Here is a 26307-nt window from a genome sequence, read left to right as displayed (position 1 = left end):
GGTGGTTGTGATGGTGATTATCATAATTTTTTTGGTAGTTCCTTCAAAAACTATTCTTTTCCCACTTAGGTATTCTGAGTACTCACCTTACCCTTGCTTGTCTTTAGATAATTATAATGTGTTGGGTGGAGAACAGATTGAGTACACTGTTTTATAAGACATCCTCTTCATTCTGGTTTCTTGTTTTCTTTGTATCTATTAGCTACTTATTGATAAAATAATGCTAGGTAACAGTCAACTACAAAATCTCAGTAAATGCCCAGTAAATTTCTTGTAATGCATCTGGAAGCCTTATGTGTAAGGCTTTGCATCTCTAGACTGTGTCGTGATGGATCCATCCGTCTCATTCGGGGGTAGTGTTCTGGGGGATGGCAGAGGCATGAGAGAGCAAGCCTCACTCTCCAGGCCTTTGTTTTGCTTTAACATCACACTGGCCAGAGCAGGTAATATGAGTGCGACAGCGGCATGAATACAAGGCAAGAGTATGGTTGGATAATACAGATAATGTAAAGAATTGGGACCAATAGTTCGGCCTCATACAGTGCCCAACTCGTGTCAAGTCATTCTGGGTTTACTTTTTGGAGGTTTTTCAGTCTTCATTTTCCCTGTTGTCACAGGGAAATTAGAGCCCTCCCTTGTCAGAGGTATCAGAGGCTGCAGGATGTCTATGTAATAATCAAAACCCTTTCTGTGTGTAGGTAAGAGAATTGGAATGAGAGAGCTTTGGAGACATATTTTGAACAATTTTTTTTCTCCTCCCTCTTTTTATACCATAATATTAGCATGTGACATTGTTCTTATTTCTCTGTTGGCATGAATTTTTTACACAAATAATATCCTCTAAATGCTGATGTTGTTAAGCATGCTCAGAACTAATGTAAATATTTTTTTTAGGAGTTTGAATTTTATTCTGAATCCTTGTTTAGTTGAAATCACTGATTTTAGGTATAATACACAAAGTAATTTAAAAAGGGTGAAAAGACATTTAATTTTCTGGTTTAATCTTATATTTTAAACTCTTTAGGAGTGGCATCATGTTTTCTGCTTTTTAGTTTTCATTTATATAATGCCTTGTGATGTAGTAAATTTGATTAAACTTTTATATTAAAAAGAATGTCAAGTGAAATGATTTCCTTAATCTTGATGCTATGGCTTGGAGAAGAGAAACTTACTTGTTTCTTTGTTTCTTAAGTTGAATAAGTAGATGTGTCCTTGGACTTCTTCAGGGAAGTGGGAGGGGCACTAATAGTTTGTTGAATAGTGCTGGGACTTTATATGTCTCTGTGTCTAATAGCTTCTGATCCAGACCTGTAAATGAGGAGATGCCCACCCATCTTCAGCCATGACTAAAAACTATAAATTCACATTCTCAGAAGGGAGGTAGCTGCATTTATTCTTGTATGGTAGGGAATAGTATATCAGTATCTTCACTTGGTTGACTTTACACCTCAGGTATAATCTTTGTTTTGTCACGTTACTATCAGGCGCCTGCACATAAAAATTTGTTCATCCCGGTAGTTTGAAACTATTTATGAACATGGTTTAATGCGTACCTTTATTTTCTTCTTTAGCCCCCTTTCTGTGTCATCCCAATCTTTGGATACGCTATGGTGCTGTAGGATTTATCACAGTGGTAGCTCATCAAATAAGCACAGCTGATGTGTATTGTAAACTGATGCCTTACCTTGATCCATATATTACTCAACCAATAATACAGGTAAATATGTTTCATCTTGGAATCAATCCTCCCTCCAAACTGTGCCATTTAAAGAAAGGTTTAGTCTTATTTTTATTTAAATATTTAAAGATTTAAATTGGGCAGAGCATTTTCAGATTCAAGCTAGTTTAATGTTAATGGAACAAACACTTTTGAAGATGAGGAACGTTCAAGAGACTAGTATGTTATGTGTCATGTTATGCATAATATAGCACCCAGTGGTTCATACTTTATTCCTTTATGTGTAATGTAAAAAATCTGCTGTTTAAGTGAAATATAGCAGAAAAGCATATTCACAGGCCTCTGATTTTATTTTTAAAAGTATGACACATTTCAGTTCAACTCGGCATTTATAATAAACTAGAAAGAAACCTTTCTCAAGTGTTTTTTTTTTTAATCTAATGATTACCCCGCACCCCCAGCCTCCAGCAGTATAGCACTGGATATAAACTTTGGGTCATTGGTGTGTACAAGGCAGTTGTTTACCCAGTTTGTTAATATTTATACCCTTTAGCTTGCTGGACAGCCAACTGTCAAAATAGATGTTTAAATCAAATGGACTGTTGAGATTTGATTCTGGTTGTTAAAACATCTTGAAATATTCTATTTTTACTAAAACTTTATTTCTCTTTTGCAAATTGACATGATTCTGGCTTTTTCCTGCTTTTATATCACAATGCACCTTCCCTTTTGTTGGAGAAGGTGGTGGTGGATATCCTCTGGAAATGAGAATTTGGTTGTGCCTTCAGCCCTTACTTTTCCCGTAGTCATCCATTTCTGGGGATCATTCTTCTTTATTTCATAGTTTGTAGAATTTTTAATTTTTACCCTAAGAATAAATTATTTATACATGAAGGATGAATAATATTACTAGAAAATATGCCCCCCTTTTTTGAAGTTTATTAGTTTCCTAGAAAATCAGGTCTAGAGATTCCTACTACTTTTGACCACTTATTCTGTTGAGAAGTTTGTTTATAAAATGTTTTAATTATACAATGTGAAATACCTCTGTGATTTAAAAATTGCATGCATTTTTTGTAATAACTTAGTTGTGGAATAAATATGACATATAAGTGGTTTGTTAGAAATCTGTACCATTCTGTTTTCTCAAAAATTATTTGTTTTGCTTTTAGCATTGTTTTACATTTTGAAAGGCCAGGATCAGTAGTTGAGGCTAATTATCCATATGTTTCATAAATCATACCTTCCTACAGTTTTCATTAGACAAAAGATAACCCCTTTGTGCTGATTTCCACTGGCCAATTCACCAGGTAGTTAAATGTATCTAAAGAAAGTCCTCTTGATTACTGTTGGTGCTCATCCTTTTTACTACAAATGCATTGACAAGGAGAGTGTTCTTGGGGATAAGAAGAGAAGGTTTTATGAACTTCATGGAGAGTAGTGTTTTCCAGAAGTGGTTGAAGCTACTGAGAAATCATGGTGGCTAAAGAGGAGCCCTTTGACAAATGAGCACCTTTTCTGGATCAAAACCTTTTGGCTGTTAAACCTGTGAACTATAGGTATTTTTTAGATTTAAGAAGTGATCTGACATTTTGGGATCTAGAAAATTCTTTTTTATTTTCTAAACTTTTAGCCCAGGTATTTATTAATAGTCTTTCAGTATCATAGACACAGATGTGTACTCAGATGTTAACAATAATAAGAAGAAATACCATAGCTCCTTTATTGTCACTAATATTCTTTTTTCTTCTAAGCAAAAATTGCAGATGAACATATCTTGCATTTTTTAAAGAAAATAAACACCTATGTTAACTTTACACAAGTTGCATCATATTTGACAATAACTGTATAAAATGTTGTATTCTTGGCTGATTCTTTTTATTTTTTTGATATAGATTGAAAGAAAACTTGTTCTACTCAGTGTTTTAAAAGAGCCAGTCAGTCGTTCTATATTTGATTATGCTTTGAGGTCGAAGGACATTACCAGCTTGTTCAGACACCTTCACCTGCGTCAGAAGAAACGGAACGGGTCTCTTCCTGACTGCCCCCCGCCTGAGGACCCTGCCATAGCACAGCTCCTGAAGAAACTGCTCTCACAGGTGGGTCACCTTTCTGAAATCTGACATGTAAATGTCCATTTCACCGAGACATGACAGCATTTGTTTGCTATGAAAACTCTATTTTGTTGATTAGGTTGCATCAGAATAAATAAGTAAATAAACCTGGCAGCTGTTTTACGCCTTTGCAGGGTCCTTGGAGATGGAGGGTAATGAGAAGTCGTTGAGTTGAACTGAGTGAGGAATCCTGGGAGACCTAACAAGTTTTTGTCATTATTGGTTATGTAAATGAAAGAAAGAGTAGAATTAAACTTCGATTTTTTAAAATATATGTATTTTGAACATGATCATTAAACAGTTATTTTATTTAGAAAATTAAAATTAACGGGGGGCCATTGATCAATAAGAGTACCTAGGTTTCAGGTAAACATTTCTGTAGCATTTGAACTGCTGATTGTGTTGTGTGCCCATTACAAAACAGCTTAAATTTAAGTAATGGTCTTGATTCAGTTCCATATTTCACTGAAAATATAATGAAATTTAATTAGAAGAAACATTGCAAAGCACAGATGCAATCCAGAAAATTCCTAGTTTATCTCGTTCTAAATTCACAGAGTTCTCACTGCATGCAAACAGCTGCAATAACGGATTTATAATGTAGCTTAAATTGAATATACCGGCAGTTTACTGCTATGTCTTAAATGCCTCTGAATTTGGATCAGTTAACAAATCTTATTAGAACTAGGGAGTAATCTTTTTATTATACATGGCATTAGAAGGGCCTCTTTAGAAATATTAAGTCTAGGTTCAGCATCTTGTTTTAAGAGAATTCAGGAAGGGGGAAAAAATAATTCGAAATAAAGAGTAACAAGTTCTGAATAAGTGCTCCATGAGCCGTAGAGCAAATTCTGAAGGACAACTTTAATGATTGTCCTTAAGTCTGCAGGATGTTTCGGTTCAGAGAATGCTTGTCAGTTATGTCTTGTCTAATGTGAAAAGATGATGAGGAAATGCTTCAATTGCAGAGAGAATTTGGTCAGTTTTAGGGTGTAAATCCTTTCATGTATTGTACCTGTCACTGAATATCTAGTACTGTTTGATGCTTAAACATTGGTTTGGGTGATTGAATGGATCAGGCTCCCAGGGAAGACCAGTCAGTGACCATTTTGGTTCTTTTAGTTCTAAGTTTTGCTGGAGGCCAGTGCTGCCTCTGTGTCCCTTCCAGGCCAGCGGTTCTGTTTCCTGTATATTAGGAGGCTTAATTTGATGTGACTTGAATTGCTAAAGAGCCTTTTCTTTGGGCTTTCTGTTAACCTTGGCTCCTTACAGTAGATTTATTTTATATTTTAGAAAGCAAAATATGGAAAATTTGGATAGAGAATCACATTTTTCTGTTGTTTCTCCTGAGTAAGTAATTCTTATTAAAAAGATTTCAGCATGCAATAGAACCCATCCCAATTTAGATGTTTCTTTGGGTGTGGATTGTGATGTCTTTGTATTTCTCTCTTTCCTGCAAATCCTCTATATTAAATTAAAAGCCTCTGTACTGAAATTTGCTTTTCATTGTAAGTCACTAGTTACTTCACGGAGCCACTCTGGCCTCTAGTTCTAGCTTGAAACTTGCTGTGGGTATAGATTTTTGCCACTGACACGGGTAAAAGGAGGGAGAGGGAAGGAGCGTTTCTATAGCCTCATTACTTCCTGCTGTTCTTCTCCCAAGCCCACCATTGCTGCTCCCTCAGCCTCCATGATGAAATCACTAAAACTCACTGACTTCTGTCCCTCTAAATGTTTGCTTGATGTATTCATTTATCTGTCATTATCCCCTTGTTTGTATGAGTGGGGAAAGAGGAACATGTAATCCCCTGTTTCATGTTTCTGTTAGTAATTATTTTAGGAAACTCCTAAGTGTTGAGTACTCGGTTTTAAGAGACAGGTTCTGCTAGTTTAAGGAAGAGCAGGCCAGAATCTCAGAGGCCCTTGGAAGGAGTAACAGCAGAAAAAACACAAGCTTTCATTTTTTGAGGACCTATGAGTTTACCATTATAGTTGGTATTTTCTGTAGTTTGTGACTGTTCTTAAAATGAGCTTGAACAACTGGTGTTATCCCCACTTTATAGATAAAGATACTAAGAATCAGTGAGGATAGATAAAGATACTAAGAATCAGTGAGGGTAGTTAACTTGACTGTGCTCACAGAGTAAGTTACAAAGCTGAAATTAAAACCTAAACTTGCCTATCTCCGAAGCCCATGCTCCTACACTGCACCATCTTGCTTCTCAAGTCAACAAAGGACAGGGATCCGAGACTGAGAAGCTAGCGTTGGTTTTGTGTGGACTTAGGAAGAAGTCCATGTGTAGCTTATCTCTTCCACTACCTGCTAGTCTTCTCTGTCTCCGCTCCTTCTGGTCCTTGTCTGCCTGAGTTGTTTGGGATTACTGGTAGAATGAAGTCCTTGTTCCTAAAGTCAGGACTGCAGAGGGAAAAGACTTGTTTATAACCTCCACAAGTGGGAAATCTGAACACTCCTACAGATTTTTATTTTACTTGGGGTTCTGCAGGGCTCTTTTGTATAGAACTACACTTGAGATATGTCATGTGTAAAATAGGTCTTTCTAGACCAGGATGCCATTGTTTCTATGTTCAGAGTTCCAGATAATAGACTTAAAGTATACTTTTGGAACCTTACCCGTATGGAAGTTGGAATCTGTCTGTACTCCACTTTTTCAGTAGGGCTTAGCATCTGGAGATGACACATGGCAGGGCCATTTTAGATAGATGTTGTCTACAAGAGCTGCCTGTTCTATTCATAGCCATTTGATCAGGCACTAACAGAATACAAAATGATTCCACTCCTTATTTTAAAAGTGACCAATACTTTATATTTTTAACTTTTTAAAGATTTTTATTTTGATATTTGACTGTATAGTATATATACAAGGTGTAAAATTGAAAAAGGTATAAGAATATGTGTAATTTGTAAGTTCTCCTCCAGTCTCTGACCCTTAGCCACCCAGTTTCTTTCTCTGTTGATTGTGAATTTTATATTACTGGGTGCTGAATTCCTTAATATAGTGTTAGATTTGTTCTGTTGTACTGTTAAGTTACTTGGAATCAGTTTGGTCCCTTTAAGCCTTGCCTTTAAGCTTTGTGAGGGCAGATTTAGAGCAACCTTTGGCTGATGGCCAGTTTAGTCCAATTATTAAGGACTTCTGAGGACCTGATGCTCTGTGTAGTAAGAAGTCCTTCTTTTCTTACTGGTGGGAATGTGAATGAGCCCCACCCCTATGTGAGGTCTGGGAATTTTTTGGCTTATTGCTTTCTTGTTGCTCTTTCTCGGCCTCAGGTAATTGTTTTGTAGTTCAGTACAGGCATACCTGGGAGACGCTGTGGATACAGTCCAGACCACTGCAGTAAAGCAAATACTGCAATAAAACCAGTCACATGAGTTTTTTGGTTTCCCAGTGCATGTGAAATTTATGTTTCTACTACAATGTAACCTATTAAATGTGCAATAATAGCATTATGTCTTAAAAAATATACTGTGTACACCTTAATTAAAAAATGCTTCATTGCTAGAAATGCTAAGCATGATTAGAACCTCAGTGAGTTGTAACCATTTTGCTGGTGGAGGGTCTTGTCTCCATGTTGACTGCTGTTGACTGATCAGGGTGGTGGTTGTTGAAGGTTGATGCTGGCTGTGGCATTTTCTTAAAATAAGACGACAATGAAGTCTGACACACTGGGTAACTCTTCCTTCCACAAACGATTTCTCTGTGGCATGTGATGCCATTGGATAGTGTTTTACCCACAGCAGACCTTCTTTCAAGATTGGAGTCAGTCCTCTTATACCCTGCTGCTTCTTTGTCAACTAAATTTATGTAATATTCTAAATCCTTTGTCATCATTTCAACAACCTCCACAGCACCTTCACCAGGGGTAGATTCTAGCTCAGAAAAGCACTTTCTTTGCTCATCCGGAAGAAACAACTTCTCACCTGTTCAAGTTTTATTGTGAGATTGCAGCAATTCAGCCACATCCCCAGGCTCCACTTTAATTCTAGTTCTCTTGCTACTTCCACCGCATCTGCAGTTACTTCCTCCACTGAACTCTGGAATCTCTCAGCGTCATCCATGAGTGTTCAAATCAGCTTCTTCCAAACTCCTGCTAATGTCGATATTTTGATCTGTTCTTATTTAAAAACACTAATGTTTGTAATGGCATCTAGAATGTTGAAATCTGACCTGGAAATGCTGAGGTCGCCGGTTCAAAACCCTGGGCTTGCCTGGTCAAGGCACATATCGGAGTTGATGCTTCCAGCTCCTCCCCCCCCCCCCCCGTCTCTCCTCTCTAAAATGAATAATAAAAAAAATAGAATGTTGAAATCTTTCAAGAAGGTTTTTAATTGACCTTGTCTAAATCCATCAGAGCAGTCACTTCTATGGCAGCTGTAGCCTTCCAAAATAATGTACCGGTATTTCCTAAATTGTAAGACTTGAAAGTTAAACTTAGTGTTTGATCATGGGCTGTAGAGTGGATGTTGTGTTAGCAGTCACAAAAACAACATTAATCTCGTGCATCTCCATTAGAGCTCTTGGGTTACCAGGTACCTTGTCAGTGAGCAGGAATATTTTGAAAGGAATCTTTTTTACTGAGCAGTATTCTCAACAGTGGGCTTACATATTCAGTAAAGCATGTTGTAAACAGATGTGCTGTCATCAGGCTTTGCTCCAGTTTTAGAGCACAAGCAGAGTAGATGTAGCATAATTCTTAAGGGCCCTGTGGTTTTCAGAATGGCAAATGAGCTCTGCCTTCAGCTTAGAGTCAGCAGCTGCATTAACCCCAAGCAAGAGAGTCAGCCTGTTCTATGAAACTTTGAAGCCAAGTATTGACTTTTCTTCTCCAGCTGTGAAAGTCCTAGATGGCATCTTCCAATAGAAGGCCGTTTCATCTGTATTGAAAATCTATTGTTTAGTGGATCCACCTTTATTATCTTAGCCAGATCTTCTGGATGACTTGCTGCAACTTCTGTATCGGCACTTGCTGCTTTACCTTGCACTGTATGTTATGGAGACAGCTTTTTCCTTAAACCTCATTTCTGCCAGCTTCAAACTTTTCGTCTAGCTTTCTTTCCTCTCTAAGAATTGAAGAGAGTTAGAGCTTTACTCTGGATTAGGCTTTGGCTTAAGGGAATTGTGGTTGGTTTGATCTTCTAGTCAGACCATTAAAACTTCCTTCATATCAGCAATAAAGCTGTTTCACTTTCTTATCATTTGTGTGTTCACTGGAGTAGCACTTTTCATTTCCGTCAGAAACTTTTTCTGTGCATTTGTAAGTTGGCTGTTTGGCGCAGGAGGCCTGGCTTTTGGTCTCAGCTTTGGACATGCCTTCCTTCTGAAGCTTAATCATTCCTAGGTTTTGATATAAAGTGAGAGACATGAGACTCTTCCGTTCACTTGAACACTTAGGAGCCATGCAGAGTTATTAATTGGCCTAATATCAATATTGTTGTGCCTCGGGGAGGAGAGGTAGAGAGACAGGGAACAGCAGGTCAGTGGAGCGGTCAGAACACACACAACGTCTAGCCATTAAGTTTGCCATTTTATGTGGTCACCGATTTGTGGTGCCCTGAAACAATTACAATAGTAACATCAGAAATCATTGATAACAACACCATAAGGAATATAGTAATGGAAAAAATTGGAATATTGTGAAAATTACCAAAATGGGACACAGAGACACAAAATAAGCCAATGCTATTAGAAAAATGGCACCAATAGACTTGTTGCCACAGGGCTGCCACACCTTTCAATTTGTAAAGAAGGCAGTGTTTGCAAAGTGCAGTGGAAGGAGGTCTGCCTGTACTAAGTCCGAGACTGGTGGAGATGCCTCTGTAGTTCTTGCTCTCTGCCAGATCCATCCTCTTGTCCAGCTCTTGGCCTCTCACATTTAACCTTCATGGCTTCCTTGAACTCTGTCTTTTGGACTCTGCTCTACTGAACTGAGTTTTCTCTCCTTGTTCCATGGCCTGGTGACCGTCTCTGGGACAGTTATAGGACTTAGCCTTATTTTGGAGATCACAGCCCTGTGCTGCCTGTTTTCCAGTGCCTGGAAAGTGTTGTTTCATATTTTTTGTCCAGTTTGAAAGTTGTTTAAAGTGGGAAGGTAAATCTAGTCTCTGTTATTACATCATAGCCAGAGCAGAATTGTTGGGTATATATTATATATGGGCTTATATACATAGAATTGCACTTTCATCTGACCAGGTGGTGCTGCAGTGGATAGTGTTGACCTGAGGCACTGAGGACCCAGATTCGAAACTTGGAGGTTGCCAGCTTGAGCACAGGCTCACCAGTTGGATCACGGGATCACTGGCTTGAGCATGGGATCATAGATATGACCCCATGGTTGCTGGCTTGAGTATGGATCATCGACATGACCAATGGTCACTGGCTTGAGACCAAAGGTCACTGGCTTGAAGCCCAAAGTTGCTGGCTTGAGCCCAAGGTTGTTGGCTTGAACCAAGGTCTCTGGCTTGAGCAAGGGGTCACTGGCTCAGCTAGTGCTCTATCGTTAAGAGATGTATGAGAAACAATCAATGAACAACTGAAGTGCTGCAAGTACAAGTTGATACTTCTCATCTCCTTCCCTTCTTGTCTGTCTCTGTCTCTCTCTCTCTGCCTTGTGCTTAAAAAATGAAACAAAACAAAACAAAAAAAACCCCTTTCTTAGACTTGATCTCTGGTTAGAGCAAAATCTCCCTGTTTATTTTTCTTTGTCAAGATTGCCTTGGCTGTCCTTAGTCCTTTGCATTTCCATATCTATTTTTCATATGATATTTCCAAATCAGCTTGTCACTTTAGACAAAAAATAAATTGTTGGTATATTGAGATTGTATTGGAATTGACAATATTGAGTCTTCTAGTTGATGAACATGCTATATGTCTTTAATTAGCTGTGTTTCAGTAAGGTTTTATGGTTTACTTTGTAGAATTTTATACATTTGGGTATTTTATTTTTTAATGCTATGATTGATATATTTAAAAAACTTTCTGTAGCTGAAAAATTTTTTATACTGGTTTTGTATCCAGCAACTCTGTAAAACTTATCACTTCTAATAACTTGCTGGTATGTTTCTTTTGAATTTGTACATTTATAGTCATACTATGTGTGAATAGTAACAGTATTATTTATTTTTCCAATCTAAATATAAATACTTTTTTTTCTGCTGCCTTACTTAAATAGGATTTTCAGTATAGTTTTAAATAGAATTGGTGAAAATGGGCATCTTTGTCTTGTTTTCTGTCTCATTGGGACAACTCTCAACATTACACCAATTTGGGTTATGTTTATACAATCTTTTTATCAGATTAGGGAAATTCCCTTTCATTTCTAGCTTGCTAAGAGGATTATTATGGAAGAATGTTAAGTTTTATCAGTCTTTTCTTTTAAAAGTCTTTTCTTTATTCAGATCATTGTATGGTTTTTCTCTTCTGATGTGAATTACACTGATTGATTTTCCTGTTATAACCTATTATTCCTGGATATTTGGACTAAATACAACTATCTATATATTCAAATATATTTTTGTTATAAAATGCATAAATATATAATAAATGTAAATATAAGTATATAAATAGTATTTTATGCAAAATGAATTTTAAATAGGCTGGATTGCTTTATTGATACTTTAGTGAATATTTATGCATGTACTTTTATGAACAATTTATCCTTCAGTTTTCCTTTTTTATAGTGTCCTTGTCAGATTTTTTTTTTGTATGGTGCATGCCTAACATTTTATTGAGATATAATTCACATACAATGAAATTCACTCTTTAGAATAGTGGTAGTCAGCCTGGTCCCTACTGCCCACTAGTGGGCGTTCCAGTTTTCATGGTGGGTGGTAGCAGAGCAACCAAAGTATAAATTAAAAAATAGATTTAACTATAGTAAGTTATTTTATAAAGATTTGTTCTGCCAAACTTAGTGAAAATCCGACATAAAGTACTCGGTAAGTAATTATTATTATATGCTTTAACTTGCTATAACTTTGCTTTATAAATTTTATAACGTAAAGTTACTTTCCTACTTTATAAATCACCATTACTGTGGAACTGGTGGGCGGTTAGAAAATTTTACTACTAGGCCCTGTCCGGTTGGCTCAGCGGTAGAGCGTTGGCCTAGCGTGAGGAGGACCCGGGTTCGATTCCCGGCCAGGGCACACAGGAGAAGCGCCTATTTGCTTTTCCACCCCTCCGCCGTGCTTTCCTCTCTGTCTCTCTCTTCCCCTCCCGCAGCCAAGGCTCCATTGGAGCAAAGATGGCCCGGGCGCTGGGGATGGCTCCTAGGCCTCTGCCCCAGGCGCTAGAGTGGCTCTGGTTGCAACATGGCGACGCCCAGGATGGGCAGAGTATCGCCCCATGGTGGGCGTGCGGGGTGGATCCCGGTCGGGTGCATGCGGGAGTCTGTCTGACTGTCTCTCCCTGTTTCCAGCTTCAGAAAAATGAAAAAAAAAAAAATTGAAAAAAAAAAGAAGAAAATTTTACTACTAACAGAGATACAAAAGTGGGCAGTAGGTAAAAAAAGGTTGACTAACTCTGCTTTAGAAGAATGGATTTTACTGTATGTGAATTGTATCTCAATAAAAAGTTTTACAGTTCAGTGTTTAGTATGCTCACACAGTTGTGAAACCAGAGCAACTATCTAATTTCAGAACATTTTTATCATCCCCAAAAGAATCCCTGTGTCCATTAGCAATCATTCCTCATTCTTTTGGCTCTCCCTCCAGCCACTAAATTTACTTTTTGTCTCTACAAACTTGCCTATTTTGGATGTTATATGAGTGGAATCATATATGGTCTTTTTTATCTGGCTGCTTGCACTTAGCAAAATATTTTTAAGGCTTCCCCATGTTGTGGCATATATCAGTGGTCTGAAACAGAGCTCCCTTGCTCTGTAAACTGAAATAGAGATTAGCAGAAAGACTGGAACTCTGACTATAGGTAACAAATTGTTTTATGAGAAGTGAAAATAAGTAAATTTCAAGTTAATATTAAAAGACCGTCGAGATTCTCTCTGTGATTATTATACTTTAATGCAATTTTCCTATTTTCTAGTTTTCTAACTTACTAGGGTTTGTTTGTCTTACTGTGACTCTGGGTTGTGAACATTGTTTTAAACTCTAATGGGATCTAGATTGAGGCCTTGGGAATTTCCATTTCCATTTTATTAAGTTTTTATTTGTATAATAGAAATATTCTAGAGGATATTGTGCATGGTTGGAAAGTTAAAAAGAAAACGCAGAACTCGGTTCCATTTACCATAATTTTTAAGTTGCACATTAAATTATTTAAGTTAATTATTTAGTATTTATTAGCTCTTCATTTCAAGCATTCTAAGTGTCTTGGGTGGATTAAATTATAAAAAATTCACAATAACTTTGTAAGATGGGCTCTAGCAATTACCCTCATTTTATAGATAAATAAATAGGGGTGCATAGAAATTGAGTATCTTAACCATGGTCACAGGTAGGAAGTAATGGATCTGGGATTTGAACCTAGGCAGTCTGACTCCAATCATAGTGGGTCTTGCTCACATTCGCAGTTTAGCCACCATGCCTATCCATTCCTAAGATGTAGAATGTTTTCTATATCACAGCACGCTTTCACATACAGTGTTTCATGTAATATTCTCAACACTTCTAGGAGCAAGGTGGAAGTAGGTATACATTCTTTTGCCTAATACTGTTTTTCTAGAATTTTGGTTTAGATGTTAAATGTTTATTAAAAGTTATATATTAAAGATCTACTAGATACCAGGTACTGCATTAAGTTCTTTGAAGAAAAATGAGTTATACTTGATTACCCCCATTTAGAAAAGAAGTTAACATGTAAATCTTGATATAAAGGAGAAGGTGCCCCAGTGGAGCGGGTATGTTTTGGGAGATCAGGGTAGGGAGAGGTTGTTCTCTGTTGATACCTTCTTTTTCTTTTGCTGTTGCTTGCTTCCTTTTACCATGCTGACTCTTAGAATTTTAAATTGGGTGGTTTGACCCTTCAGTTGTTAGTCATTCTAAGGCCAATTGTTATTACTGGCAAAAATAACCTAGAACATATGGTTTTATTTGGTTTTAGGGAATGACAGAGGAAGAGGAAGACAAACTTCTGGCACTAAAAGACTTCATGATGAAATCTAACAAAGCGAAGGCCAATATAGTGGACCAGAGCCATCTTCATGACAGTAGTCAGAAAGGTGTAATTGACTTGGGAGCCTTGGGCATAACGGGGAGACAAGTAGATCTTGTTAAAACCAAACAGGAACCAGATGACAAGCGAGGTTAGTACATTTATTTGTGCGTGTGTATTTAGCTTGTGTTATTAGTTATTACATAAAGCTAGTTTTAGCTAAATAGTAATAAAATAAAAGTCACATATCCCAGATATAGAACTTTCATATACAGTGAGTGACTCCGTTATGTAGCAGGAGATTTGGGGAAGAAGAAGTGGAGAAGTGAACTAACAGTTAAGAAAGTAAGTAACCTGCCAAAATCATGCTCTGTATGTTTCTCAGAATCAGGATTCAAATCAAAACCTGACACCAGAACTCTACTCTTGTAATAAAATTATGTTGCCTCTGTGGAGGTGTATGATGAAGATGAAATTCTATTTTTTTAATCTTATAAACACTAACACAAATTCAAAAGTTTATGCAAAATGAGATAGCTTTCTAGTTTATTATTAGTAAGAAATGTCCAGTGAATTAGAAATAGTCTTGTTATTAATAATGAAATACAAGCGAGTAGAGATCAGAGAAGCCTTAACCATTTGAAGGCTCGAGATTTAGAATTGCCAGCTCTTATAATGAAGATATTGATATTAATTGTATGAGGTTTTAAGATCTCTGTCCTTTTCCCCTTAACTCTTTTTTGAGATGTACTCACTTCCAAGTATGTGCCTTTAAAAATCCCTCTATTCAAGTATCAGCTTATGAAGGGAGCTGATGAATTATATTTAAAATAAACCTCTACTTGCCAAATTTGGGATAAAGTATTTGCGACTTAATTATCAGTGGCTTGCATCCATAATAGGTAAAGCATTCATATAGAGTAATAAGAAAAATGCAAGCATCCCCACAGAAAAATTAGTGAAGGATTTGAACATACAACTGATAGAAGAATAGAAATGCATATGTTTGAAAAGGTAAATAAGGAAATGTGAATGAAAACAATGAGGTACCATTTTCTGCCTATGTCATTAGCTGAGACTGAGGCCCAGGGTTGGTAAGGGTGTAGGGAAATAAGCATTTCATGCACTGTAGATGACAGTATACATTGTACATATTCTTGTTAGAGGGCAGTGTCCTTACTCTTTGATAGTTTTCAGTTTGGGAAATTTCTAAGAAAAAACGGATGTGCATGTGAAGAAATATGTATAAGAATGTTCCCAGTGAAAAAAATGGAAATAATTGAAATGTCCATTAGTAGAGGAATGGTGAAATAAATGTTCAGCATATATTGTTCAGTAGACACAAAAGCAAGTTGTAAACAGTATGTATTATTTCTGTAAAATAATATGGCATATATCATTAAACTATGTCATTTATGATGTATACAAACTTATGGGGGTAATTCACGTTAAATTTTGGTAATACTAGAACTTGACTTTTTGTAATTGAACAAAGTTTAAAAAAATGAGGAATTTCTCATCTATTTATGGTCAGGAGGTAGCTGTATATCAGTTGATTTTTTAATTCTCTTTTTACTTTGTTTTCCTAAGTAACTGATACTAGAAACAGAGAAGTCATATTTAGCAGTGTGGAAAAAGATTTTATTACTGGTTTTTCAGATGACGTGGTTACTTGAAATTGAGCTAGCCTTGTGAAAGTAGGAAGCAGGTGGGTCTAATTATTAACCCCACTGAAAGTGCATCTGCTTCGTCTGCCCTAGGGATGAAGCGAGAGTTAATGAGTTGTTATATAAATATAAATAAATTGGAGATCATAAAGGATAAATGGGAAGTCCATTGTTGTCCCTCCTCCAACAAGCAATAAAAGCGCGTGCTGGTTTTGGAACTTCCTTCATCTGTTCTGACTCTGTTTTTGTAGCTAGAAAGCACGTGAAACAAGACTCCACTGTAAATGAAGAGTGGAAGAGCATGTTTGGGTCACTGGAGCCACCTAACCTCCCGCAGGCCCTGCCTAAGGGGAGTGACCAGGAGGTGGTTCAGGCTGGGAAGCCGCCTCGTTCTGAGTCCTCTGCTGGCGTGTGTGTCCCCTTGTCAACTTCTCCGCAGGTACTGTCACTAGGCAGTAATCTTCCTTTTGTCTTTCATCCCATTCTGCCGTTTTGGATGTTTAAAGGCTGTGTGCTGTACTGGGAAAATCAATATAGTGACTTGTCCTGTAGGAGGACATGTTTCTTTTTAAGACAGGTTTATGTTTAATTTTATAGCCGCATGGAAATCTAGCTACTGAAAGCATCAGAAAGGTCTTGTTGTAGTGCACTCACTGTAAAATGATCTGAGATTTTGGATTGAAGACGTCATTATGAACTGTGATTTTAATTAGTCTGCCGTGAACCTTTTAAATCTCCTTTTGTTCTTCTTCTAATATAACATGATTATGTCTATAAAATATCAAAAATACTTCTGGGAAGAAAAGTTCCAGATTTGCCTTGTGTAAGAATGTCATGGTGATTTTGAAATATTTGAAATAAATGTGTCATTTAAGGTAACTCCTTCCTAACCAGTCATAGTTTAAGTGAAAATATTAACTGAACAAAGTGGTAATATTCTATTTCTTCTTTTCAGTTTACTTAGTGAGTATTTTAGTTTAATGTTATTGCTTCACTGATAATTTTTTCTTTTAATGTAGAAGTTTGGAAATGTAATGTTTTAAACTTCATTTTAACTAGGTTTTCATCAAAAACATGTCATTGTATTTAAATGAACTTAAAAACTGGTACATTAATAAGGACAGAAAGCTGGTATAATGAATAAAGAGAACATAGGTCCCCTGTTATCATCAAATATATTTTGCTGATGACCTAAATACCTATAAGTCTGTTTGTTTTGCAGGTTCCCGAAGTGACAAATGTCCAAAGTAGAAAACCAACAATACAGGTTTTAAGTAGTACGATTTTACCGTCCACCTACCAGATTCGGATCACAACTTGTAAGACGGAGCTTCAGCAGCTCATCCAGCAGAAGCGGGAGCAGTGTAACGCTGAGCGGGTAGCGAAGCAGATGATGGAGAATGCTGAGTGGGAGAGTAAACCGCCGCCCCCGGGTAAGGTGCCCCTGCCTGGGCGTGTGTGCAGCCTGGGTGCCGGAGCCTGGAGCCTGTGCAGGGTACTGACAGTGAACTGCCAGGCAAAGGAAGGACAGACTCACTTTGGAAGCCTAAAGGAAGAAGCAATAAAGTGAGAAATCTCAAGTCATTATTTGTGGAGTTTGGCTTTTCATAGCCGGAGGGGCAACTGCAGTGTCTTGTTTTGGCCACTTACTGTTTCACCCTGTGTGTGGTCCATTTTCCCCATTTATTGTGTTAGGTTTCACCTGCCTGCTATAATGCCATGCCACTTGCTCAATGAATGTCAGGCTTCTGGGAGTAAACGTCAGCTTTTAATTTCTGAAGGGTTTGACATCTTAATTTTCTTTTAAAAAAGGTAAAAAAAAAATTAGAAAAATTATGAACGCTCTGAAAAGGAAACCAAATCTCCTATATCCCTACCATAATTCAGCAATTATCAACATTAAGATTTTAAGGAAACACTCCTATATTCTGAGAAGACTTACAAAAAATTTAGATATATTTCAGGTGACAGTGTAGCTCAGTTATGTTGACAGACTTGCCCAGTTTAATGTGGTAAAGCTAGTCTTTGATATTGGATTTGCCCATTTTGAAAAACATTTTTTAGTGAGCATGTATAGAAACTGGGGGAAATGCATAGTGTGCTTATGCGTAGAGATTTAAAAATTATGTGAATTTCCATGGGTTCTATTGTGAACTCAAAGAAAACGCTGGTAGAGATAAATGATTTAAAGATTTAGAAAATGGTGTTGAGTGGTAAGTGGCATCTGAAGTCGCATAAATTTTATTTTTAGAATAAATATCCTGAAATATTTAAGTTGTTTCTGTAACATAGTTCAATATCATTTACAACCTGTTTCAAAAGAAAAAATTGACCCCAAACTATCTACTTTATTTTATGGTAGAATCTGTCCTTTAAAGTGGCATTTTATACTTAGCGGAGCTATACATTTTATACAGCAGTCACAGAAATGGTGTCAAATTTTGTGGTTTAAGAAATGTGCTGTGACTGTTGGGTTCTTAATTGCTTTCTTTCTTCACTTGAGTGGTTGTGTGAAATTTTCTCTATAGAAAAATATTTCACCTAGCCTGGGAGATTATCTAGACTTCATGGCAAGGTGTTTTTGATCATTTTCAAATCCAGTATGCCCTCCTGAAAAACTGTATCCAGCTGTTTTTCCCACTCATGTGGGCCAGCGATCCAAGGGGAAGCACTGTCAGCCAGCTTTGGAAGTAGTATTGTTTCATTTTATGTCTTGGTAAAAAATAATTTTATTCTAAAATGATACCATTATTAATTAAGCACAGTGCTAACTCCTAATATAGTATGATCTTAAGCATACTTTGTTTTATTTTATTTTAAAATTTTAAATATTTAAAATTAATACTAAATATGATTACATGTCACGCTTAACATAGAATTTTATTCATTAAACCTTAAAGATGCTTATGCGTGAGGACATGCTAGGTTCTGTGAATGATTCAGAGTGGCTAAGCATGGTCTCTTGGCCTCAGGGAACTCACAATTTATTAGAGGAAATTAATCTTACACAAAAAATATATAATAAAACAAAAGGGTATAGATGTCATAAAGAAAGTACTAGATAGCCTGACCAGGCGGTGGCGCAGTGGATAGAGCATCGGACTGGGACGTGGAGGACCCGGGTTCGAGACCCCGAGGTGCCAGCTTGAGCGCGGGCTCATCGGGTTTGAGCAGTGCTCACCAGCTTGGACCGAAGGATGCTGACTCGACCAAGGGGTCACTTGGTCTGCTATAGCCCCCCCAGTCAAGGCACATATGAGAAATCAGTCAATGGACACCTAAAGAACCACAATGAAGAATTGATGTTTCTCATCTCTCTCCGTTCCTGTCTGTCTGTCCCTATCTGTCCCTCTCTCTGACTTTCTCTGTCTCTGCCACAAAAAAAAAAGGTACTAGATCAGAGGTAGTCAACCTTTTTATACCTACCGCCCACTTTTGTATCTCTGTTAGTAAAAATTTTTTAAAGATGTTATTTATTCATTTTAGAGAGAAGAGAAAGAGAATGAGAGAAAGAGAGGAGAGAGAGAAGGGGAGAGGAGCAGGAAGCATCAACTCCCATATGTGCCATAACCAGGCAAGCCTGGGGTTTTGAACTGGCAATTTCAGAGTTCCAGGTTGACACTTTATCCACTGTGCCACCACAGGTCAAGCACTAGTAAAATTTTCTAATCGCCCACTAGTTCCACAGTAATGGTGATTTATAAAGTAGGGAAGTAATTTTGCTTTATAAAATTTATAAAGCAGCCTGACCAGGCGGTGGCGCAGTGGATAGAGCATCGGACTGGGATGCAGAGGACCCGGGTTCACGACCCCAAGGTCGCCAGCTTGAATGCGGGCTCATCTGGTTTGAGGAAAGGCCCACCGGCTTGAACCCAAGGTCACTGGCTCCAGCAAGGGGTTGCTTAGTCTGTTGAAGGCCCGTGGTCAAGGCACATATGAGAAAGCAATCAATGAACAACTAAGGTGTTGCAACGCGCAATGAAAAACTAATGATTGATGCTTCTCATCTCTCTCCATTCCTGTCTGTCTGTCCCTGTCTATCCCTCTCTGTGACTCACTCTCTGTCTCTCTAAAAAATAAATAAATAAATAAATAAATAAAAATTAAAAAAAATTTATAAAGCAGAGTTACAGCAAGTTAAAGCATATAATAATAATTACTTACCAAGTACTTTATGTCGAATTTTCTCTAAGTTTGGCAGAATAAATCTTTATAAAACAACTTACTATATAAATTTAACTACTATAGTTAAATTTATCTTTTTATTTCTACTTTGGTGCTCCGCTACCGCCCACCATGATGAAAGCTGGAACGCCCACTAGTGGCAGTAGGGACCAGGTTGACTACCACTGTGCTAGATAATACTGAGGGCATTCTGAGGCTGTAATTTATAGTACCATTTGTGCTAACATGCTGTACCATGGAATATGTGATTGCAGGTAGAGAGGAAATCAGCATTGGGTGTTTACCATGGGCCTGGGACAGTGTTAAACTCTTTATACATCTCATTTATTCATGTTGGACTTTTGGTTTAAGTAATAGTCCCCTCACTTTACATTCGAGAAAATTGAAGCTCAGAGAGTTTAAATAAGTGCCCTCAGGGTAGGCATTTATGGTTGGTGGATTTGGGTATTTGAGACTCTCAGTCTCAGGCTGCCTTCCTACCACCCAATTTCTCTAGGTCAGGATAGTCATTACCTCTTGCTACTGAGCAAGTAGTCAGGAGTTTTCTGGGTAGCTAGTTACTATTGTGCCTTCTCAGACACTAGTGAAGGACTCGAGTCTTTCTAAGGCTGCTTGAGTAACACTCGCTATCTTGGATTTCTTAATAGTATCAGTCATGGTCCAGTAGACCACTCTGTACTGGCTGGCTGTTGGTATTCGGTTAGTTCTTATCATTGTTCTCATGCTGGTTGTTGGTGATTGTAATGGGGGTTGAGGGAAAGATTGTATTTATAAAGTATAGTTAAAGACAATACTCCTTTGCTTTTCCTTAGGGTGGCGTCCTAAAGGGCTACTAGTTGCGCATCTTCATGAACACAAATCTGCTGTGAATCGAATTAGAGTCTCTGATGAGCACTCACTTTTTGCAACGTCTTCAAATGACGGTACTGTGAAAATCTGGAATAGTCAAAAGATGGAGGGCAAGACCACTACCACCAGGTAAAACGTGCTTAGGAGGAGAGTCAGTTCATTAACTCAGTTAACACCTATTTATTGATTGCTTACACTCTGTGTAACAGGCATCTTAGGTGCCAGGGATACAGCAGTGATAACTGGAGAGAATACTTTTCATATAGGAGGTGATAGACATTTAACAGTATAAATAAAACGTATAGTATGCTAGATGGTAAAAAATGTTACGGAGAAAAATATAGCAGAGAAGAGGGAATGCAGTAGCATAGAATTGTAAATAAATTGCCCAAAGAGAACACCTTACAGAGAGAATATATCATTTGAGGAAAGACCTATAAAAGGTGAGGAAGAGAGCCATGTCGATATCTTGGGGAAGAGCATTTCGGGCAGAGGAAACGGATTTCAAAGGCCCTGAGGTGGAGGGGTGTTTGGCATGTTTGAGGAACAACAGAATGGTCTGTGTGGCGGGAGCAGAGTGAACAAGAGGGAGGACCAGGAGGGGCCAGATTACATAGGGCCTTGTAGGCTGCTGTAAAGGACTTGGACTTCTACTCTGAGTGAGATGGGGAGCCTTCGGAGGGTTCCGAGCAGAGGAGGGACAGGACCTGAATTAGATGGTTGAGTATAGACTGAAGAGGGATAGGACAGAAGCTGTTAGGCCTCTACAGTAATTCAAGCTAGAGGTGGAGGTATTGGGAAATGATCAGATTCTGGATATGTGATATTTTGATGGTAGAGCCAAACTGATTGGCTGAACGGATTAGATGGAGTATGAGCAAGAGAAAAGTAAAAAATGATGAAATGGTTAGCTGTGCAAGGGAAACACATACTACCATTGCTCCACTGTTATGGTCAAAATGGAGATACTTTATGACTTGAAATACTGAAAACGTTAAGTGTGCATGAAGTGATTTTGGTAAGTATAATTATAGAAATATTTTAGATTTGTGCTACTTTATAGTGATGTTCCCACTTGATACGCAATGTGTTTGCCACCCCATCTTCTTTCCCCGCTCCCCCGTCCCCATCAGTTCTACCATGTTCATATTCTGTGCTTAGTTTACTCTGGGTCTGAGAAGAAAACAAGTAGAAATGAAAGTTGAGGCATATGTGCATGACGTGGGGAATCTCTGGGGCTTCCTTGCTGTCTGTTCATTGACCATAGTTAACCACAAAATAATCAAACAGCAAAATATTTTAATAAGGAAAAGTTTACTCCTTACCAATCTGATATAGTTTTATGCTGTTTATTTTTTAAAAAGAACTATATTTTTACACCATGCTTAATTATTGTTTTCATACTCATTCTCTATTGGCATTTCATACTCATTCTCATCACATTGGTCAGAACATAAGTCAAAAACTGATAAAAGAATCCTGGCTCCAGGTAGCAATTTTTTGTCAATATTTTATAATGAAATTTTCAAATGTATAAGAAAAGTTGAAAGAGTCTCACGGTGAACATCTATGTACTTGCCACACAGATTTTATAATTAATAATTTTGCTATGTCATAATTATCCAGCTTTCTATCAATGCCTCTTTTTAAAATGTATTCAGATAAGTTGCAAATATCAGTACACTCCCCCTAAAAACGTCAGCATGCCTGTCATTAACTAGAGCTCAATTATTTGGTTTTGGTTTTGTTTTGTGAGAGAGAAAGAGAGGGATATCGAGAGAGAGATAGGAAGGGAGAGAGATGAGAAGCATCAACTTGTAGTTGTGTCATTTTAGGTGTTCATTGATTGATTCTCCTATGTGCCTTGACTGGGAGACTCCTGCTGAGTCAATGATCCCTTGCTCAAGCCAGTGACCTTGGGCTCAAGCCAGCGACCTTGGGATCATGTCTATGATGAGCCCGCATTCAAGCCAGTGACCTCAGGGTTTTGAACCTGGGGCCTCAGTGTCCCAGCTTGACTATCCACTGTGCCACAGCTGGTCATCCTCAATTATTTGTTTATAGTTTTTTTTTTCTTTTTTCTTTTTGGCATCAAATTCATTTTATGAAGCACATAGGTCTTAAGTGAAACATACTACAAGTTTTAACAAATACACCTGTGCAACTTAAACTGCTCTAAAGATACAGAACATACGCATCACTCTGGAATGTTCCCTCATATTCTTCCACATACAGTCCTTGTCTCTTTCCTAGTTACAACCATTTAAAAAATTTTTACCCACTGATTAGCATTTTTATAAGTAGTTTAAGCATCTCTTCTTTTTCTTTTTTTAAATTTTAGTGAGAGGAGAAGAGGCAGAGACAGACTCCCACATGTGCCTCCACTGGGATCCACTGCACAAGCCCACTAGAGGGCGATGCTCTGCCTATCTGGGGCCCTTGCTCCATTGCAGCTGGAGCCATTTTTTAGCGTGTAAGGTGGAGGCCATGGAGCCATCCTCAGTTCCCAGGGCCAACTCACTCCAATCAGGCCATGGCTGCAGGAGGGGAGGAAAAGAGAGAGAAACAAGAGGGGGAGGGGTGGAGAAACAGATGGGCGCTTCTCCTGTGTGCCCTGGCTGGGAATTGAACCCAGGACATCCATATGCTAGGCCAGCGCTTTATTGCTGAGCCCACCAGCTAGGGCAAGCATCTCTTCTAATAATAGCTTTCCAAACGTTCATCTGCATTCATTGTCCCTTTTATTAGGAGGGTAAGTCTAATTGACATGAGTAAACTTCTCAAGAACTTGGAACCATCTGTTAGCTTTGCAAAGCCCCACTTGCTAATTCCCCAAAGACTTTTTATCAAGAGATAGATGCCTTCTGTATCCCAGTGTCTTATTTTAGGCAGTGGTATCCAAGTGTCATATTCCAGACTGTTTTCCCAGAAATGGAGCAGTTTAGCTGACTGTGTAGTCTTAGGGAAGTTTGTATGATGGTTAGGAGATTGGACTTCACCTGGAGGCATCGCTCTCTGGCCGTTAACACTGCCCTTGCTGAGTGCGACAGGCCTTGGCTTGGAGGCGCTTCAGTCCAGGTCCGGGGGTGGGGAAGAGAAGACGGGAACAGAATGTGTTGCTCTGGTCACATGCCTCCCTGAACTGATGAGGGAGGAGGAGGCCATTATTATTGGCAGAAGCAAGTGGGAAACAGCTGGTGGCAAGGATAGAGCAATAAAACTGAAGTGTTTTCTTAGGAAATGTTCCTGGTACATTCTGACTACTGAGGCTTTTCTCCTCTGTATTATGTTGGCTGACTGACTTCCCAGTCCTACCTTTCTAATTGAATTATGTTTGGTGATTTAGGCCACCTGCCATTTTCTTCTTGAGTTGTACTTTTAGAGTGTCCCTTGAGGACTACTTCTTGAAAAATTGCTGTTTTTTAAACTTTCGCATAGATATTTTCAACTTAATCCTTTATAGTGTTTTCGATTATATTTTTCATATATGCTTCTTTTATCTTATTTTTGACTCATTTGGTTTCTCAATTTTAGGGAGTTTGGTGCATTTGGTACTTGTTGAATTTGATGGTAAAACATCTAAGTGGAGTTTTGGCCCTATGAGGAATTGAAACAATTGAGGGATGTGCAAGAAAGTTGCCAGTTTTAGGGTTACATATTTTAGATTCACTGGTAGTGTTGAAAGTTGAAGTTTACGAATTGTACAGCTACTTTGAAGAAAATGGAGTATGAAGGATTATAAAGACCTGAGAAGACCTGAGACCTGAGTCTTAGGAAATTGAATTTTGGGGATGGGAAGAGAGGGATCAGAAAAGGAGAGAGAAGAAACCATTGAAGTTGTATTAGACTGCAACAGAAGAGAGTTTTAAGAAAGGAACTTATAGGCAGCTTTCAAATGCAATAAAAAAGCCAACTAACATGTAAACCTAGTAAGACAGTTGGGCATTTCCTTCCTTCCTTCCTTCTTTCTTCCTTTTTCCCTTCCCTTCCCTTCCTTTCCCTCCCCTTTTCTTTTCTTTTCTTTTCTTTTCTTTTCTTTTCTTTTCTTTTCTTTTCTTTTCTTTTCTTTTCTTTTCTTTTCTTTTCCCTTCCCTTCCCTTCCCTTCCCTTCCCTTCCCTTCTCTTTTTTCTTTTCTCTTCTCTTCTTTTCTTTTCTTTCTCTCTCTTTCTCTTTCATGAGAGGTGGGGAGGCAGAGATAGACTCTTACATATGCCTCAACCAGGATCCACCTGGCAAGCCTCTATCAGGCAATACTCTGCCTGGCTGGGCTGCAGCAGCTCCATTGCTTGGCAACTGAGCTTTTCTCAGTGCCTGAGGCTGAGACCAGGGAGTTATTCTCAGCACCTGACTTTTGCTTTAACCACCAGAGAAAGGGAGGGGTGGAGAAGCAGATGGTTGCTTATTCTTTGTGCCCTGACTGGGAATCGAACCCAGGACATCCACACCCGGCTGACACTACCACTGAGCCAACCGTCCAGGGCCAGTTGGGCATTTTCATACAGCACCTTTGGTGGAATATAGTTGATACATTTATTATTCCTAAAGGACTTTTTGACAGTATGTATCATAGCCTTTATAATGTCATTATTCTAAGGAAATAACTAAGAACCAACTCAGAAATTTAGTTTTAAGGCTATTTAAATTGTCCATCTTTATAATAGAAGAAAATTAGGCCCTGGCTGGTTGGCTCAGTGGTAGAGTGTCGGCCTGGTGTGTGTGGATGTCCCAGGTTAGATTCCTGGTCAGGGCACACAGGAGAAGATCCCATCTGCTTCTCCACCCCTTCCCCCTCTTGCCTCTCTCTCTCTCTCTCTCTCTCTCTCTCTTTCTCTTCTCCTCCCCTCCTACAGCCATGACTTGATTAGAGTGAGATGGCCCAGGTGCTGCCTCAGGAGCTAAAAAAAATGACTGCCTTGCTGAGCAACGGAGCATCGCCCCCGAGTGGGTTTGTTGGGTGGATCCCGCTCGGGGTGCATGTGGGAGTCTGTCTCTCTGCCTCCCCTCCTCTAAGGAAAAAAAAAAAGGCAAACTAAAGGTTTAGTAGTAGGAGTAGGAGTGAAATTGGATAAATAACTGATGGTGCACATATAAAACAGATGTGGAAATAAATTTTTTGAAATGAAATATAAAATGTAGGTTTAAGAAGAGCATGTAGGGTTTCTATGTTTGGAATGACAGTAAGGACTTACAAAAATCTGCTCCAGCACAAACACAATGAATACACTAGCAGAAACTATCCCAGTCAACATTTTCAGAACTCTGTAAATTAGCTTAAGTCCTGCATCAACCCAAAGAGTGTTGTTATTCAATAAAAACAGCCGATTTTTTAGAACAGTGAGCCATGTGGTCTCAAATTTCATCCCCTTCTCCCAAGCTCTGCAGTAGCTTTTGAAGACAGTCCCACAACTACAGTAGTCATGAAAAGAAGCAGCTTAATAGCCACTCAGTGGGTGGGAAGGTCTTGAAACTCCCCAGAAACTCCATTTCCAGAGAATTGTCATTAATTGACCTTTCTGACAGTTTGCTAAATAAATAGCTCCATTCTCAGGGCGTATCTTTATTTTATCTGACCCCTACCTTGTTCTTTGAGGAAGACTCTGTCCACAGGACATTTGTTGAAATTATCAGTGCTATTTGTTTAGCCGTGCACCTGCTTGAGATAGCATTACCAGTTGTAGCTAACAAG

General features: G+C 38.4%; 1 protein-coding gene across 2 annotated transcripts in view; it reads left to right on the top strand.

Moving 5' to 3' along the window:
- Window positions 1–26307, top strand: part of PIK3R4 (phosphoinositide-3-kinase regulatory subunit 4) — a 72624-nt gene that overhangs the window by 31018 nt on the left and 15299 nt on the right. For both annotated transcript variants that reach the window (XM_066244899.1, XM_066244898.1), the window contains exons 8-13: window positions 1572–1717; window positions 3574–3777; window positions 13869–14070; window positions 15838–16025; window positions 16809–17019; window positions 20584–20749. In XM_066244899.1, coding sequence (XP_066100996.1) covers window positions 1572–1717; window positions 3574–3777; window positions 13869–14070; window positions 15838–16025; window positions 16809–17019; window positions 20584–20749 — 1117 coding nt within the window. The remainder of the gene's footprint in view (window positions 1–1571; window positions 1718–3573; window positions 3778–13868; window positions 14071–15837; window positions 16026–16808; window positions 17020–20583; window positions 20750–26307) is intronic.

This window comes from Saccopteryx bilineata, chromosome 10 (genome assembly GCF_036850765.1).
Source record: "Saccopteryx bilineata isolate mSacBil1 chromosome 10, mSacBil1_pri_phased_curated, whole genome shotgun sequence".
Classification (NCBI taxonomy): Eukaryota; Metazoa; Chordata; class Mammalia; order Chiroptera; family Emballonuridae; genus Saccopteryx; species Saccopteryx bilineata.
The sequence above is the reverse complement of the archived record's forward strand: the minus strand, read 5'-3'. Positions and strand labels throughout refer to the sequence as shown.